At 56.1% G+C, this 13,446-nt stretch overlaps 1 protein-coding gene across 1 annotated transcript in view; it reads left to right on the forward strand.

Annotated features, from left to right (window-relative positions):
- Positions 1 to 13,446, forward strand: part of TNPO3 (transportin 3) — a 33,543-nt gene that overhangs the window by 8,308 nt on the left and 11,789 nt on the right. Inside the window, exons 7-11 of the mRNA XM_009883038.1 lie at positions 3,584 to 3,759; positions 8,547 to 8,685; positions 10,922 to 11,068; positions 12,399 to 12,506; positions 12,879 to 12,970. Coding sequence (XP_009881340.1) covers positions 3,584 to 3,759; positions 8,547 to 8,685; positions 10,922 to 11,068; positions 12,399 to 12,506; positions 12,879 to 12,970 — 662 coding nt within the window. The remainder of the gene's footprint in view (positions 1 to 3,583; positions 3,760 to 8,546; positions 8,686 to 10,921; positions 11,069 to 12,398; positions 12,507 to 12,878; positions 12,971 to 13,446) is intronic.

The raw sequence follows: 13,446 nt of genomic DNA on the forward strand, positions 1-13,446 counted from the left end.
TCGTGGGCATCCTGTTGTCCACCAGGACTCCCAGGTCCCTTTCCACAGAGCTGCTCTCCAGGAGGTCACCCCCAACCTGTACTGGTGCATGGGGTTATTCCTCCCGAGATGTAGTACCCCACACTTGCCCTTGTTGAACTTCATGAGGTTCCTCTCCACCCAACTCTCCAGCCTGTCCAGGTCACGCTGAACAGTGGCACAACCTTCCAGCGTGTCAGCCACTCCTCCCAGTTTTGTGTCACCAGCACACTTGCTGATGGTACGCTCCATCCCTTCATCCCGGTCGTTGATGCATAAATTCCTGAGGAACATTCTTGTAGGACCGGTGGTCCAGCCTTGAGGGACCTCTCCAGGCTGCCGCAGCGAGCTCCTCTGCCCCTCGCGAGCTCCGCGAAGCCGTGAAGACGGCGCATCAGTAACGCCTGATGTTGGCTGATCTCTCCCGAAGCGCGCTTGAGGGTTTCTTCCTCCCGTCCGCTCCATCCTCAGTTCAGGATTTGCGTTGTGGGGACAAAACTGATGGGCGGAAAGTACCGACGGCGTTTTCAAAAATAAGGGAAAACCCACACACGTTCTCTTTTCTTTTTTTTTTGTTATTTGTGTGGAGGAAAGAGATTCCGCAGCTCCTTCGGGGTTATTTTTTTTTCCTGCCCATCTCCTGTTTCGACCCAGAGAAGGCGTGCTCAGGGGTGAGCACCGTTCCCTGCGCGTGGGCAGACAGGAAAGACTCCCAAAATCTCTCCCGAGCCGCTGCCCGGGGCTGGTTTCACCGGGAATGGGGTTGTTCCTGCGGGACTGGCCGGGGCAGAGCGGCGGTCGCCGTGTCGGGGCTGCCGCGGGGACCTTCCTGCCACGCTGCCGTTTCTCATCCTTCCACCTCCCTAAACCCGCTACGACGCCCGCCAACACCCAGAAAAAAGTTCAAAGACTGTTTAATCTCCTATTTATATCTGTTCTCCTTATTCCTGCCCTACTAATCGTCGTTTTTTGGAGCTCTATTAAGCGGATTCCTTGTCTAGCTCGCGCAGGAGCCGTCTTCTCTTTCTTCTGCGGCGGCGGCAAAACGTTCAGAGCACAATAAGAGATTTAACGCCGGTGAAACGACCGTTTCTGGCCGTGACGGTGGGTTGCCGCTGCTGCCGCTTTTGAGCGTACGTAGGTATGGAGAGAGAGATGGTTTTGGTCTGAAACACGTCGTTTTCGGTCCTTGCTCGGAGCCCAATCGTTTTATGGGGTTCCGGGCAAAATAGATTTGCTCAGTGCATTGTTGGGAGTTAAGCTTGGCGTCCTCGCGGGTTTACGAATCGGTCAGTTTTGGCTGTAAAAGTTGCCCACTGGTGAAGAAACTGCATTTGCTTAATGTTAAAATAAGTTGGTGTTTTTTTTTTTTTGTTTGGTTTTCTTTCCAGATTTTCCAGAAAATAATATTTTATTCCTTTTCTGGCGTTTTCCCCTTGGGAAATTAATTGCTGAAGATGTTTTTTTGGGGTGTTTTTTTTTGTTTTTTTTGTTTTTTTTCCCCGAATGTGGGAGAGCTGGAGAGGTCGATAAGAGGAATGGGGGAAGGTCGGGAGAATCCTGCGTGGCTGCGGCACGGAGGGCACCGAACTGCAGGAACAGAAAGGAGGGAATTCCCGCAGGTTTCTGCCACGGACCCACGATCCAGGGCGGGAATTGTCTGTTCCTCCTCCCGTTGTTAGACGGGATCCCTCATTTGCATCCGTTCCGTGGTGCCGATTTAATTAACGAGGGATGGGAGGCTGCCATTCAGTGGGAGAAGGAGCAGAGCATCTCCCCCGCCCCCGCGGGGCCCCCATCTCCCGAGCGATGCTGCGGTGAAACCCTTCTCCTCCTCCGGGACATGCGTTTGTCTCCGTAACCATTTTGATGTGTTCACGGCACTTTTTAAATGGGGCGAATTCTCCCCTCCCTCCTTCCACCTTCAGGTTGGGACCCTGTGGATTGTTTGCCAGAGGCGTTGGGGTTCTCCTGTGAAAGGACGCACGCGGAGTGGTGGCTCCTTTGTTTTGCCTTTGGCTCTCTCCTCCTCCTCCTCCTCCTCCTCTCTCCTCCTCCTCCTCCTCTCTCCTTCTCCTTCTCCTTCTCCTTCTCCTTCTCCTTCTCCTTCTCCTTCTCCTTCTCCTTCTCCTTCTCCTTCTCCTTCTCCTTCTCCTTCTCCTTCTCCTTCTCCTTCTCCTTCTCCTTCTCCTTCTCCTTCTCCTTCTCCTTCTCCTTCTCCTTCTCCTTCTCCTTCTCCTTCTCCTTCTCCTTCTCCTTCTCCTTCTCCTTCTCCTTCTCCTTCTCCTTCTCCTTCTCCTTCTCCTTCTCCTTCTCCTTCTCCTTCTCCTTCTCCTTCTCCTTCTCCTTCTCCTTCTCCTTCTCCTTCTCCTTCTCCTTCTCCTTCTCCTTCTCCTTCTCCTTCTCCTTCTCCTTCTCCTTCTCCTTCTCCTTCTCCTTCTCCTTCTCCTTCTCCTTCTCCTTCTCCTTCTCCTTCTCCTTCTCCTTCTCCTTCTCCTTCTCCTTCTCCTTCTCCTTCTCCTTCTCCTTCTCCTTCTCCTTCTCCTTCTCCTTCTCCTTCTCCTTCTCCTTCTCCTTCTCCTTCTCCTTCTCCTTCTCCTTCTCCTTCTCCTTCTCCTTCTCCTTCTCCTTCTCCTTCTCCTTCTCCTTCTCCTTCTCCTTCTCCTTCTCCTTCTCCTTCTCCTTCTCCTTCTCCTTCTCCTTCTCCTTCTCCTTCTCCTTCTCCTTCTCCTTCTCCTTCTCCTTCTCCTTCTCCTTCTCCTTCTCCTTCTCCTTCTCCTTCTCCTTCTCCTTCTCCTTCTCCTTCTCCTTCTCCTTCTCCTTCTCCTTCTCCTTCTCCTTCTCCTTCTCCTTCTCCTTCTCCTTCTCCTTCTCCTTCTCCTTCTCCTTCTCCTTCTCCTTCTCCTTCTCCTTCTCCTTCTCCAGGGGCCGTTAAAGCGTCTGTTAAATCAGCATCGCGCAAACCCTATACACATCCACCGGGTGGACCTGAAATCCCCTTGTTCGCCCCCAGACCGTCGCCGGGATAAATATTTCGCATGCGCTCGCGAGAAACCTCATCTCCTCCCTCCCCGAGGGCTCCCTTCCAACCCGGGATATTCTACCATGCCGTGACCCAGCCGGGCTAACGAGCAGCGCAACGGTTTCGTAGAATCGTAGAATGGTTTAGGTTGGAAAGGACCTTGAAGATCATCCAGTTCCAACCCCCCTGCCATGGGCAGGGACACCTCCCACCAGCCCAGGTTGCCCAAGGCCACCTCCAGCCTGGTTTAGTTCCTTCCGATCCGCCGTGGTTTTCGGTCGGCAGTTTTCCCCTCCTGCGGTGGCCTCTCCCAAGGAAGACTTTGGTGGGGTCCCACAGGGGAGGGTCAGCTTTGACCTCAGGTGTCCGCGGTGGTAGAGCAGCACAGGCTTTGCAGAGCTGATAGGAAGGAGGGGGTCGGTGTGGGCTGTGGCGTTGTAGAAACTCTACAAAATATCTCAGGAGTGACAAAATCCTACTTTTTCTATCACCGTCTCGTTTCATATATAACTGCCGGGTTCTTCCCCTTCTTGTTCCTTGCAGCAACAAGACAAGACGTCTTCAAACCTCCACGAAGCCGCTTCAGACTGCGTGTGCTCAGCCCTCTACGCCATCGAGAACGTGGAGACCAACCTTCCTTTGGCCTTGCAGCTCTTCCAAGGCGTCCTCACCCTGGAGAGTGCCTACCACATGGCTGTAGCGCGCGAGGACCTAGACAAGTAAGTGGAGCTTGCGGCCGCCGCTGCGCCCGCGGAGGAAGGCGACGTGCAGTAATTAACTGTCACGCTGTCCCCTCTACGGTTATTTTTGGAATCCGCGGGGTTCTCCGGCCGCACTCTGAAGTCTCTTATGCAAATTTGTTGAACGAAGACGAGCGAGCAAACGGTTTCCTCGCCCGTGGTGCGACGATTCGTGCCCGGCTCAGGCTTTGGCAGAGGGTGGGGTTCACCAGGCTGGGCTTGCTGCGATGCCCGGTCTTCCTTGCAACGGCTGAAGCGCAAGAGAAGTGTCCTGAGGTGCAGCTGATGCGTTGGCCAGCCTTAAAACGGAGTTTAGAAGCGACCTGGGGCTCCCGCTGCCTCCTCTCTACGGGTGGTGCTGGAGCGTATCCAGAGAAGGGCAACGGAGCTGGTGGGGGGTCTGCAGCACAAGGAGAAGGGTCTGAAGAACTTACGAGGAGTGGCTGAGGGACCTGGGGGTGTTCAGCCTGGAGAAGAGGAGGCTGAGGGGAGACCTTCTCGCTCTCTACAGCTCCTTGAAAGGATGGGGTAGCCGGGGGGGGGCGGTCTCTGCTCCCAAGGAACAGGCGATGGGACAAGAGGGAACAGCCTCAAGTTGCACCAGGGGAGGTTTAGGATGGAGATTAGGGAAAATGTCTTCACCCAAAGGGTTGTCCAGCACTGGAACAGGCTGCCCGGGGCAGTGGTGGAATCACCATCCCTGGAGATGTTTAAAAGCCGTGCAGACGTTGAGCTGAGGGACATGGTTTAGTGGTGGGATGGGCAGTGCTGGGTTAATGGTTGGACTGGATGTTAAAGGTCCCTTCCAACCTAGACAATTCCGTGACTCTGTGTCTACACCTGGCTCGGCGCTTCCCCGTGGAAAGCGGAGTGGATGTGCCGGCTGGGTCGTTCTTGACTTAAAGAAAGCGTAAGCTTCATACCTTGGTCAAGGATGTTGAAACCAATGCTTCACCCACGTCGGCTGCTATGAAACATTGCTGCTGTGAACCCTCTGAGCAACCCTCAGCTGGTTCTAGGCCAGTTTGTGCCTGTTCTCTTCTGCCAACATTGTCTTAACTCGCACGGCTCCCCCGCTGGTGTTACTCCTACTGGGAGGACAGGCTGGGAGAGTTGAGGGGGCTCAGCCTGGAGAAGAGAAGGCTCCGGGGAGACCTCAGAGCCCCTTCCAGTGCCTAAAGGGGCTCCAGGAGAGCTGGGGAGGGACTCTGCATCAGGGAGGGGAGCCGTGGGACGAGGGGGAACGGTGTGGCACTGGAAGAGAGGAGATTTCAATTAGATATTAGGAAGAAATTTCATCTCTGAGGGTGGTGATCCCCTGGGGCAGGTTGCCCCGAGAAGCTGTGGCTGCCCCATCCCTGGAGGTGTTCAAGGCCAGGTTGGACGGGGCTTGGAGCAACCTGGGCTGGTGGGAGGTGTCCCTGCCCAGGGCAAGGGGTGGACTGAATGATCTTCAAGGTCCCTTCCAACCTAAACCATTCTGTGATTCCCGAGTGCAGCTGTAGGTAGGAAGCAGCCAGCCTCGAGTTTGTGGAAAGAAGCCGGAGCTCTTTCAGCTCTGCTTCGGCTTTCTTCTCGCTGGGCGATCTGTGGGGCCCCCACTCTTCATTGAGCGTCCTTGAGCACGAGCGCCCCAGAGGTACGTGCAGCTCCAGGAGGGATGTCACTCCCGTGCGTTGGCGTCGTGGCATCCCTCCGTAGCGGCAGCGCGCCCGCCCTGGAGCCTCCTGCCTCCCTCGTCGACTCGCGGCGGCGGCGTTTGGGTCGTTCTCCTGGTTTGAGGTAAAACAGAACCGATTTTCTTTTCATTAATTTTAGTTTTCAGTTAGGTCTCTTTAAGTTGTCCGAGGTGGACAACTTCTCCCGCTCCAATTCAGATGGTTTTCCCTCTTCTTCTGCCCGCATCCTGCGTCCTAGCCGCACCAGTGGGCACCAGCGGTGCTCCTTCTTCCTTTTTTCATGGGGCCGTCACTAACGAACGTAGACGAAATCAGTCGGGAGATTGATCTGGAAGCTCCCTAGCGCCAAAGCCATATTTCATCTTCAGTGCCACCTGCTCACCGCCCCACCAGCCAACGCTTTGCCCCAACTCAACTCTTTGCCCCAACTCAACTCTTTGCCCCAACTCAACTCTTTGCCCCAACTCAACTCTTTGCCCCAACTCAACTCTTTGCCCCAACTCAACTCTTTGCCCCAACTCAACTCTTTGCCCCAACTCAACTCTTTGCCCCAACTCAACTCTTTGCCCCAACTCAACTCTTTGCCCCAACTCAACTCTTTGCCCCAACTCAACTCTTTGCCCCAACTCAACTCTTTGCCCCAACTCAACTCTTTGCCCCAACTCAACTCTTTGCCCCAACTCAACTCTTTGCCCCAACTCAACTCTTTGCCCCAACTCAACTCTTTGCCCCAACTCAACTCTTTGCCCCAACTCAACTCTTTGCCCCAACTCAACTCTTTGCCCCAACTCAACTCTTTGCCCCAACTCAACTCTTTGCCCCAACTCAACTCTTTGCCCCAACTCAACTCTTTGCCCCAACTCAACTCTTTGCCCCAACTCAACTCTTTGCCCCAACTCAACTCTTTGCCCCAACTCAACTCTTTGCCCCAACTCAACTCTTTGCCCCAACTCAACTCTTTGCCCCAACTCAACTCTGCCCCAACCCAACTCTTTGCCCCAACTCAACTCTGCCCCAACCCAACTCTTTGCCCCAACTCAACTCTGCCCCAACCCAACTCTTTGCCCCAACTCAACTCTGCCCCAACTCTTTGCCCCAACCCAACTCTTTGCCCCAACCCAACTCTTTGCCCCAACCCAACTCTTTGCCCCAACTCTTCGCCCCTTCCCTCAGCCGCCCTTTATCCAGTTTAACCAGCTGCCGCGTGGCACCGCCATCCGCTCGGCCCCATTTCTCCCCTTTTTAAAACGTCGCTGAGAAGAATTCGATGGGTCCGGTTTATTTTTGGTGAACCCCTGTTGCCTTTAGCCCCTTTCCCTCCAAATTCCGTGTATTTGGAAAGTTACGGGGCAACTTGCTCGTGCTGCTGAGGGCAGATTGACTGCCCCGTGTTTGCCGGAACCTCTGTCCCCGTTGCCGTATGCGAGCGCGTTTTGGGGCTCTGCGAGGTGTTGCCAGCGATGGAGACCCCCAAGACCAGCCGTGAAGCTGTAGGACAGATGTCCGGGTGGCCGATTTTGGGCTCCTGGGATGGCAGATAGCCGGTTCCTTTCTCCTTCCACCCCAGAGGTAAAGCAGATCCGAGCATCCTCCTCGCCCCTCCTGTTCAGCCCCGGTATAGAAAGCGGAGGCGTATTCGCATCGTTTGAGCGGTGCCGCACATCTTTTAATTGGCGCCGGTGTCTCGAGGGCGCAGCGATTCCGTCCGACTGTTTGTTACAGCTGAGAAACCCCTCAGCGGTTCGCGTGGCTGTCCTTGGCGAGGTCTGGCACTGCTTCGGCTTCTGGCCATTCGCGCTTGATGTCTGCTCATCTCCCCTTCCCCGCCTGTCTGTCTGCTTCTCAGCCTTCCTCCTCGCAGCCCCCTTGGCTCCCTACGGGGGGCTTTTCCGGTGAATTTGGCTCAAGAACCCAACGAGCATCTTCCCCCTCCCCTCGTTTCAGCGCGGGGTGCGAAGCCCGGGTAGCGTGGGGCGCCTTCGACTTCAGGAAATTCCACGCGAAACGAGATTTCCACGAGTGAAACGAGTAGTTGCTCCTCAAAGTCAACCCTTTTGGAATCGAGAACGATAGTATAGCTCTTTATCCTTCTGTTTAACACTGATAAAATTAGTTTTCGGCTGTCAGGCACGTAGAGGTGTGTTATAACACCCTCTCCGTGCGGTAAGACCGGCTCTGCCGTAGCACTTCTTCCTTCTGCGACTCTCTGAGATATATATTTAGGAATAATAAAGGCAAAGCAGAGGACGGATTGGCTTCTCCTGGATCTCTCCCCTCTCAAATCACGGAATCATAGAATGGTTTAGGTTGGAAAAGACCTTGAAGATCATCGAGTTCCAACCCCCCTGCCATGGGCAGGGACACCTCCCACCAGCCCAGGTTGCCCAAGGCCACCTCCAGCCTGGCCTTGAACACCTCCAGGGATGGGGCCTCAACAACCTCTCTGGGCAACCTGTTCCAAAATCCCCGATTTGAGGTCGTTTTATTGGCGAGGAGCTGTTGTGGTTCCGTGGCTCCGGGCCGTGTGCTCCTCTCTCTTCTCCCGCAGCCGTAAAGCAGAGGAAAACTCACGATTCAACTCGATAAATTCTTTTTTTTTTTTTGTCTTTGGAGCAGCCGTGTTTTGACCCAGCGCTGTCCTGTCCGCCCCTCGGCGTAGGCAACGGGACATCCCGGGTTTATTTTTACAGCGGGGTCGTGTGTTTGTCTCCCCCCGAAAGTGGCACCTTCGGGGCGCCGAGTTAGACTCGGAGCTGTGTTGTAGCCGACGGTCCCGTGCCTCGTCGAGGAGAAGTTGGGAGAAGTTTTCTCGCCGGCTGCGGGTAAATAGGAAAGACGCCGTCAACTTTGCTTATTGGCAAGGAGGCGTTTTCACCGGCTTGGGAACGAAGCCAAGTTCCCCTATTTACGTTGTTTCCCAACCAAAGCTCGAGCAGAAGTTGGTGTTTCTTGGTGTGAGATGAGGCTCTGGGGAACGTTAACCTGCTCGCACCACGTCTCCCCCGTGTTGGTGTCCCCGATCCCCTCCCGGAGGATCTTTCTGACTCCTGCCCTTTTTTTTTTTTTTTTTCCCCCCTCCCTCACCAGGGTGCTCAATTATTGCCGTGTTTTCACCGAGCTGTGCGAGACGTTCCTAGATAAAATCGTTTGTACGCCGGGCCAAGGGCTGGGCGACCTGCGGACGCTGGAGCTGCTGCTGATATGTGCGGGTCACCCGCAGTACGAGGTGAGTGAGCTCTGCCCGCCTTTCCCCTTCCTCGCCCCGGGTGTCGAATCTCCCTCCTCCAGAGATGAGGCAGTGGAGGGGAAAAAAAAAACCAAACAAACCCTTTCTCTGGGATCACCACGTGGTTGGGAGGTGTTGGTTCTCCCCGAGCTGCTGACCTTGGGGCGCCCGCTCTGCCTTGGGGATGGGGAGATCTGCGTTGGCTTCCCTCTGCTGAGCGCGTGGGGCTGCCAGGGCAGCTCCCAACTCCTCCCGTTATTGTCTTTGCCGCCGCGTCTTCAACTTGAGTTGAGCTTTGCGGCGTCGCTCACGGTGACTCGTGGCCAGCGGGTGGAGGGAGGTCATCCTCCCCCTCTGCTCTGCCCCGGTGAGGCCACATCTGGAGCGCTGTGTCCAGTTTGGGGCTCCCCGGGTCGAGAAGGACAGGGAACTGCTGGAGAGGGTCCAGCAAAGAGCTACAAAGATGATGAGGGGAGTGGAGCATCTCTCTGATGAGGAAAGGCTGAGGGACTTGGGGCTGTTGAGTCTGGAGAAGAGAAGACTGAGGGGGATCTCATCAAAGCTGATAAATCCTTCAAGGGAGGTGCCGGGGGATGGGAACAGTCTGTTTCCAGTGGTGCCCAGTGACAGGACAAGAGGGAACGGGCACAAACGTGACCATAGGCAGTTCCATCTCCACCTGAGGAGGGCCTTCTCTGCTGTGAGGGCGGCAGAGCAGTGGCACAGGCTGCCCAGAGAGGTGGGGGAGTCTCCCCCTCTGGAGCCATTCCAAACCCGCCTGGACGCCGTCCTGTGCAACTGCTGGAGGTGCCCCTGCTCTGGCAGGGGGTGGGACTGGATGATCTCCAGAGGGCCCTTCCAGCCCCCACCAGTCTGGGATTCGGTGACTTCACCCTCCGAGTAAGCGAAACGCTGTTTTGCATCAAAGCTCCCCGACCGTCCTGCCTGAAGTACACAACACCGCGTTTAAGATGCCGTCTCCTTTTCAACCCCCCGTTTATTCGTGCCCCGGTGGTTGTTAACCGGAGAAGCCGTGGCTGCCCCATCCCTGGAGGTGTTCAAGGCCAGGTTGGATGGGGCTTGGAGCAACCTGGGCTGGTGGGAGGTGTCCCAGCCCAGGGCAAGGGGTGGATCTCAATGATCTTCAAGGTCTCTTCCAACCCAAACCGTGGAATGAGCTACCACGTTCTCCAGGAGTGGGTTTTCCAAAAGCTTTCAGAGCTGGAAAGTACCTCAACCCCAAGAACGGGCGTGCGAGTTAGCTGAGGAACGGGGCGGCTGCTGCGGTGCAGCTTGTTGGCCGTGGAAATTGTGGAGCAGTTGTGCTTCGTCAGGTCTCCGCGCCGCTCGCGTGGGACTCGGTGACTCCTTTAGTCCCCTTTCCAGGTCCGTGGAGCTCCGTCTCCCTTGAGCGTCGACCGTGTCCTGTGCCAGCGATGCTTAGGAGGAAGGGAAACTCCGCAGCTGCTCCCCCGAAAAAAAATCCGCACTCGTTTTTCTTCTGCGATAACTGATTATAAAGAGGCCGTAGCCTTTGGAGCAACATCTCCTTTCTTGCTCCTCTCGGGGGTTGCCGTCCCCTCGCACCGTTAGCTCTGCGTGCGCCCCGAGGTGACCGCTGGGATGGTTAGACCACTTAATTGCCGAGCAGAGGCGGTGGGGATGTCCAGTTGGACAAACTCTTCCACCGACGGGGCTCTGGTGATGGCAGCGTTACCCACAAGCAGCGAAACGCCCCTGGGGGCTGGTTGGGACGAGCCGGGAATTCAACACCTCCCGCTGCGTGAGCGAGGGCAGAGCAGGAACCGGGTGGCGGTGAGGGAGGTAGAAGAAGCGCAACGTCCGGCAGGTTTGACTGGTGCGAAACGAGGCGCCGAAGCTTTTGAAGCAAGAGACGGTTCTTCGGGCTTTAACGTTGGTTTTTGGCGGAGAAGGGGCTTCACGTCCGAGGGCCGGTGACGGGTTTGCAGCTCAGCTCAGCGGGTTTCAAATCCCTTATTAAGTGACGAGCCAGCGGAGATCGGTGAAGCTGGAGGGAGTCGGTCCACGTTTCATCATCGCACGGTGAAGCAGCGCCGAGGGAAACCTCTGCTACCCCACCACGCTCGCCGTGGCCACCCCCGGAGAAGGTTTCTCCATCGGCAGCACCAGCAGAGTGGAGCAAAAAACTAAACTAAAATAAAATCAAATCACTGCTGTGTTGCTAACAAGGCGCTGAATTTCTCTTTCTAACCAGGTGGTAGAAATTTCATTTAACTTCTGGTACAGACTGGGGGAGCACCTCTACAAGACAGACGATGCCGTCATCCACAGCATCTTCAAAGCCTACATCCAGCGCCTTCTCCACGCTCTGGCCAGACACTGCCAGCTTGACTCGGACCACGTAAGGACCGCGTTCGCTTTCTTTCCTCCGGAGGTAGGATGGGTCCTCGGGGGCGGTAGGATGCGTCCGTCCTCCCCGCTGGTCGCTCTCCGGAGCTCCGAGGGCTCTACGGGAAATGGTTTGGCAGTTGCAGGAATTGCGGAGAGAGGACTGAGAGCAATTAGAATGGCTGTAATTGTCGTTAAGTCGGCTCTTGTTCTAACAGAGCTTTCTGGCCTCTCGTGGCTGCGGGATGACCCTCTCCCACCGCCCCCCACCCCAGGCGGTTCTCCTTCTCCTCCTTCCTCCCTCCTCCTTCCTCCCTCCTTCCTTCCTCCCTCCTTCCTTCCTCCCTCCTTCCTTCCTCCCTCCCTCCATTCCTCCCTCCCTTCTTCCCTCCATTCCTCCCTCCCTTCTTCCCTCCCTTCCTTCCTCCCCCCTCCTTTTTTCCCTTTTTCCCTCCTTCCTTCCTCCCTCCTTCCTTCCTCCGTCCCTCCATTCCTCCCTCCTTTCTTCCCTCCATTCCTCCCTCCCTTCTTCCCTCCCTTCCTTCCTCCCCCCTCCTTTTTTCCCTTTTTCCCTCCTTCCTTCCTCCCTCCTTCCTTCCTCCGTCCCTCCATTCCTCCCTCCTTTCTTCCCTCCATTCCTCCCTCCCTTCTTCCCTCCCTTCCTTCCTCCCCCCTCCTTTTTTCCCTTTTTCCCTCCTTCCCCCTTCCTTCCTCCTCCTCCCCTTCCTTCCTCCTCCTCCCCTTCCTTCCTCCTCCTCCCTTTCCTTCCTCCTCCTCCCCTTCCTTCCTCCTCCTCCCTTTCCTTCCTCCTCCTCCCTCCTCCTTCCTCCCTCCTCCTTTGGGCACTGACACAGGTTGCCCCGAGAAGCTGTGGCTGCCCCATCCCTGGAGGTGTTCAAGGCCAGGTTGGACGGGGCTCGGAGCAACCTGGGCTGGGGGGAGGTGTCCCTGCCCATGGCAGGGGGGTTGGAACTGGATGATCTTCAAGGTCCCTTCCAACCTAAATCATTCTATGATTCCATGATTCCTCCTCCTGCTCCTCCTCCTCCTCCTCGAAGGCTGGGACACTTCATCCTTCTTCCATCTCCACCTGTGCTCCTCATCCCCTTCATCTCCATCCCTTCTTCTGCGTGTCAGAGCAGGAGCACGCAGCGTGCATCCAGGCCGTTAGCGTTTTCTCCGTCCGCAGTTCTCCTCCGAATCCCCTTTGGTGGCCTCATCTGGGGAGAGGAGGGCAGGAAGGATAGATCTCTCCTCTCAAACGGAATCCCGTGTCTTCTCCTGGCTGCGGGTGAACGGGAATCTGGATTTCTCACCCTTTTGCTCTCCCCAATCTCCGTTAGGAGGGCGTCCCAGAAGAGACGGACGACTTTGGGGAGTTCCGCATGCGGGTCTCGGACCTGGTGAAAGACCTCATCTTCCTGGTGGGATCGGTGGAGTGTTTCGCTCAGGTGGGTTTCCCCGGGAAGACCCGCATCCATCGCTGTGTGGGAGGTGGCCAAGCCCCGATGACCTTTGGGGTGGGGAGGAGGTCACAAGCGTCGTCTCCTCCTGCAAGAGGCGGCGACCGTGGCTCGTCAGTGGTGGGGACTGTTTGGGGAGAAGCCGAAGGTCTCACGCTTTGGGGAATGGTATTCTGGCCCCCAAAAAAACAGCGGGGTGGTCTGTGGAACGTGGGGGTTCCTGCGGGTCCACGCCGGGTGTTTCAGGTGTCGGAGGAGGTGAGGAGCGGAGTGGTGATCTCGCAGCGGGAGGGGGTTCGTGACCGCGTGGCCCCGAGCTCTGTTCGGAGCTCCTTTTGCGACTGATTCTCTTTTTTGCAGCTTTACGCGACTCTGAAGGACGGGAATCCACCCTGGGAGGTGACGGAAGCTGTTCTCTTCATCATGGCCTCCATAGCGAAGAGCGTTGACCAGTGAGTGTTGACCATCCTGCTCGTGTCCGGAAGGGCTGTGGGATCAGGAGTTGCCTCCAAAGTGGGTTTTGCAGAGACGTGGCCAATATCACAGAATCACAGAATGGTCAGGGTTGGAAGGGACCTCTGGAGATCATCTAGTCCCACCCCCCACCAGAGCAGGGGCACCTACAACAGGGGTTGCACAGGACAGCGTCCAGGCGGGTTTTGAATGTCTCCAGAGTGGGAGATTCCCCCACCTCTCTGGGCAGCCTGTTCCAGTGCTCCACTACCCTCAAAGTAAAGAAGTTCCTTCTCATGTTAAGATGGAACTTCCTACGTTCAAGTTTATGCCCATTACCCCTCGTCCTATCACTGGGCACCACTGAAAAAAGACTGTTCCCATCCCCCTGGCACCCTCCCTTCAAGTATTTGTGTTAATAAGATCCCCCCTCAATCTTCTTTTCTCTAGACTAAAGAGGCCCAAGTCCCTCAGC

The sequence above is a fragment of the Charadrius vociferus genome, unplaced genomic scaffold (assembly GCF_000708025.1).
Source record: "Charadrius vociferus isolate BGI_N301 unplaced genomic scaffold, ASM70802v2 scaffold32, whole genome shotgun sequence".
Lineage (NCBI taxonomy): Eukaryota > Metazoa > Chordata > Aves > Charadriiformes > Charadriidae > Charadrius > Charadrius vociferus.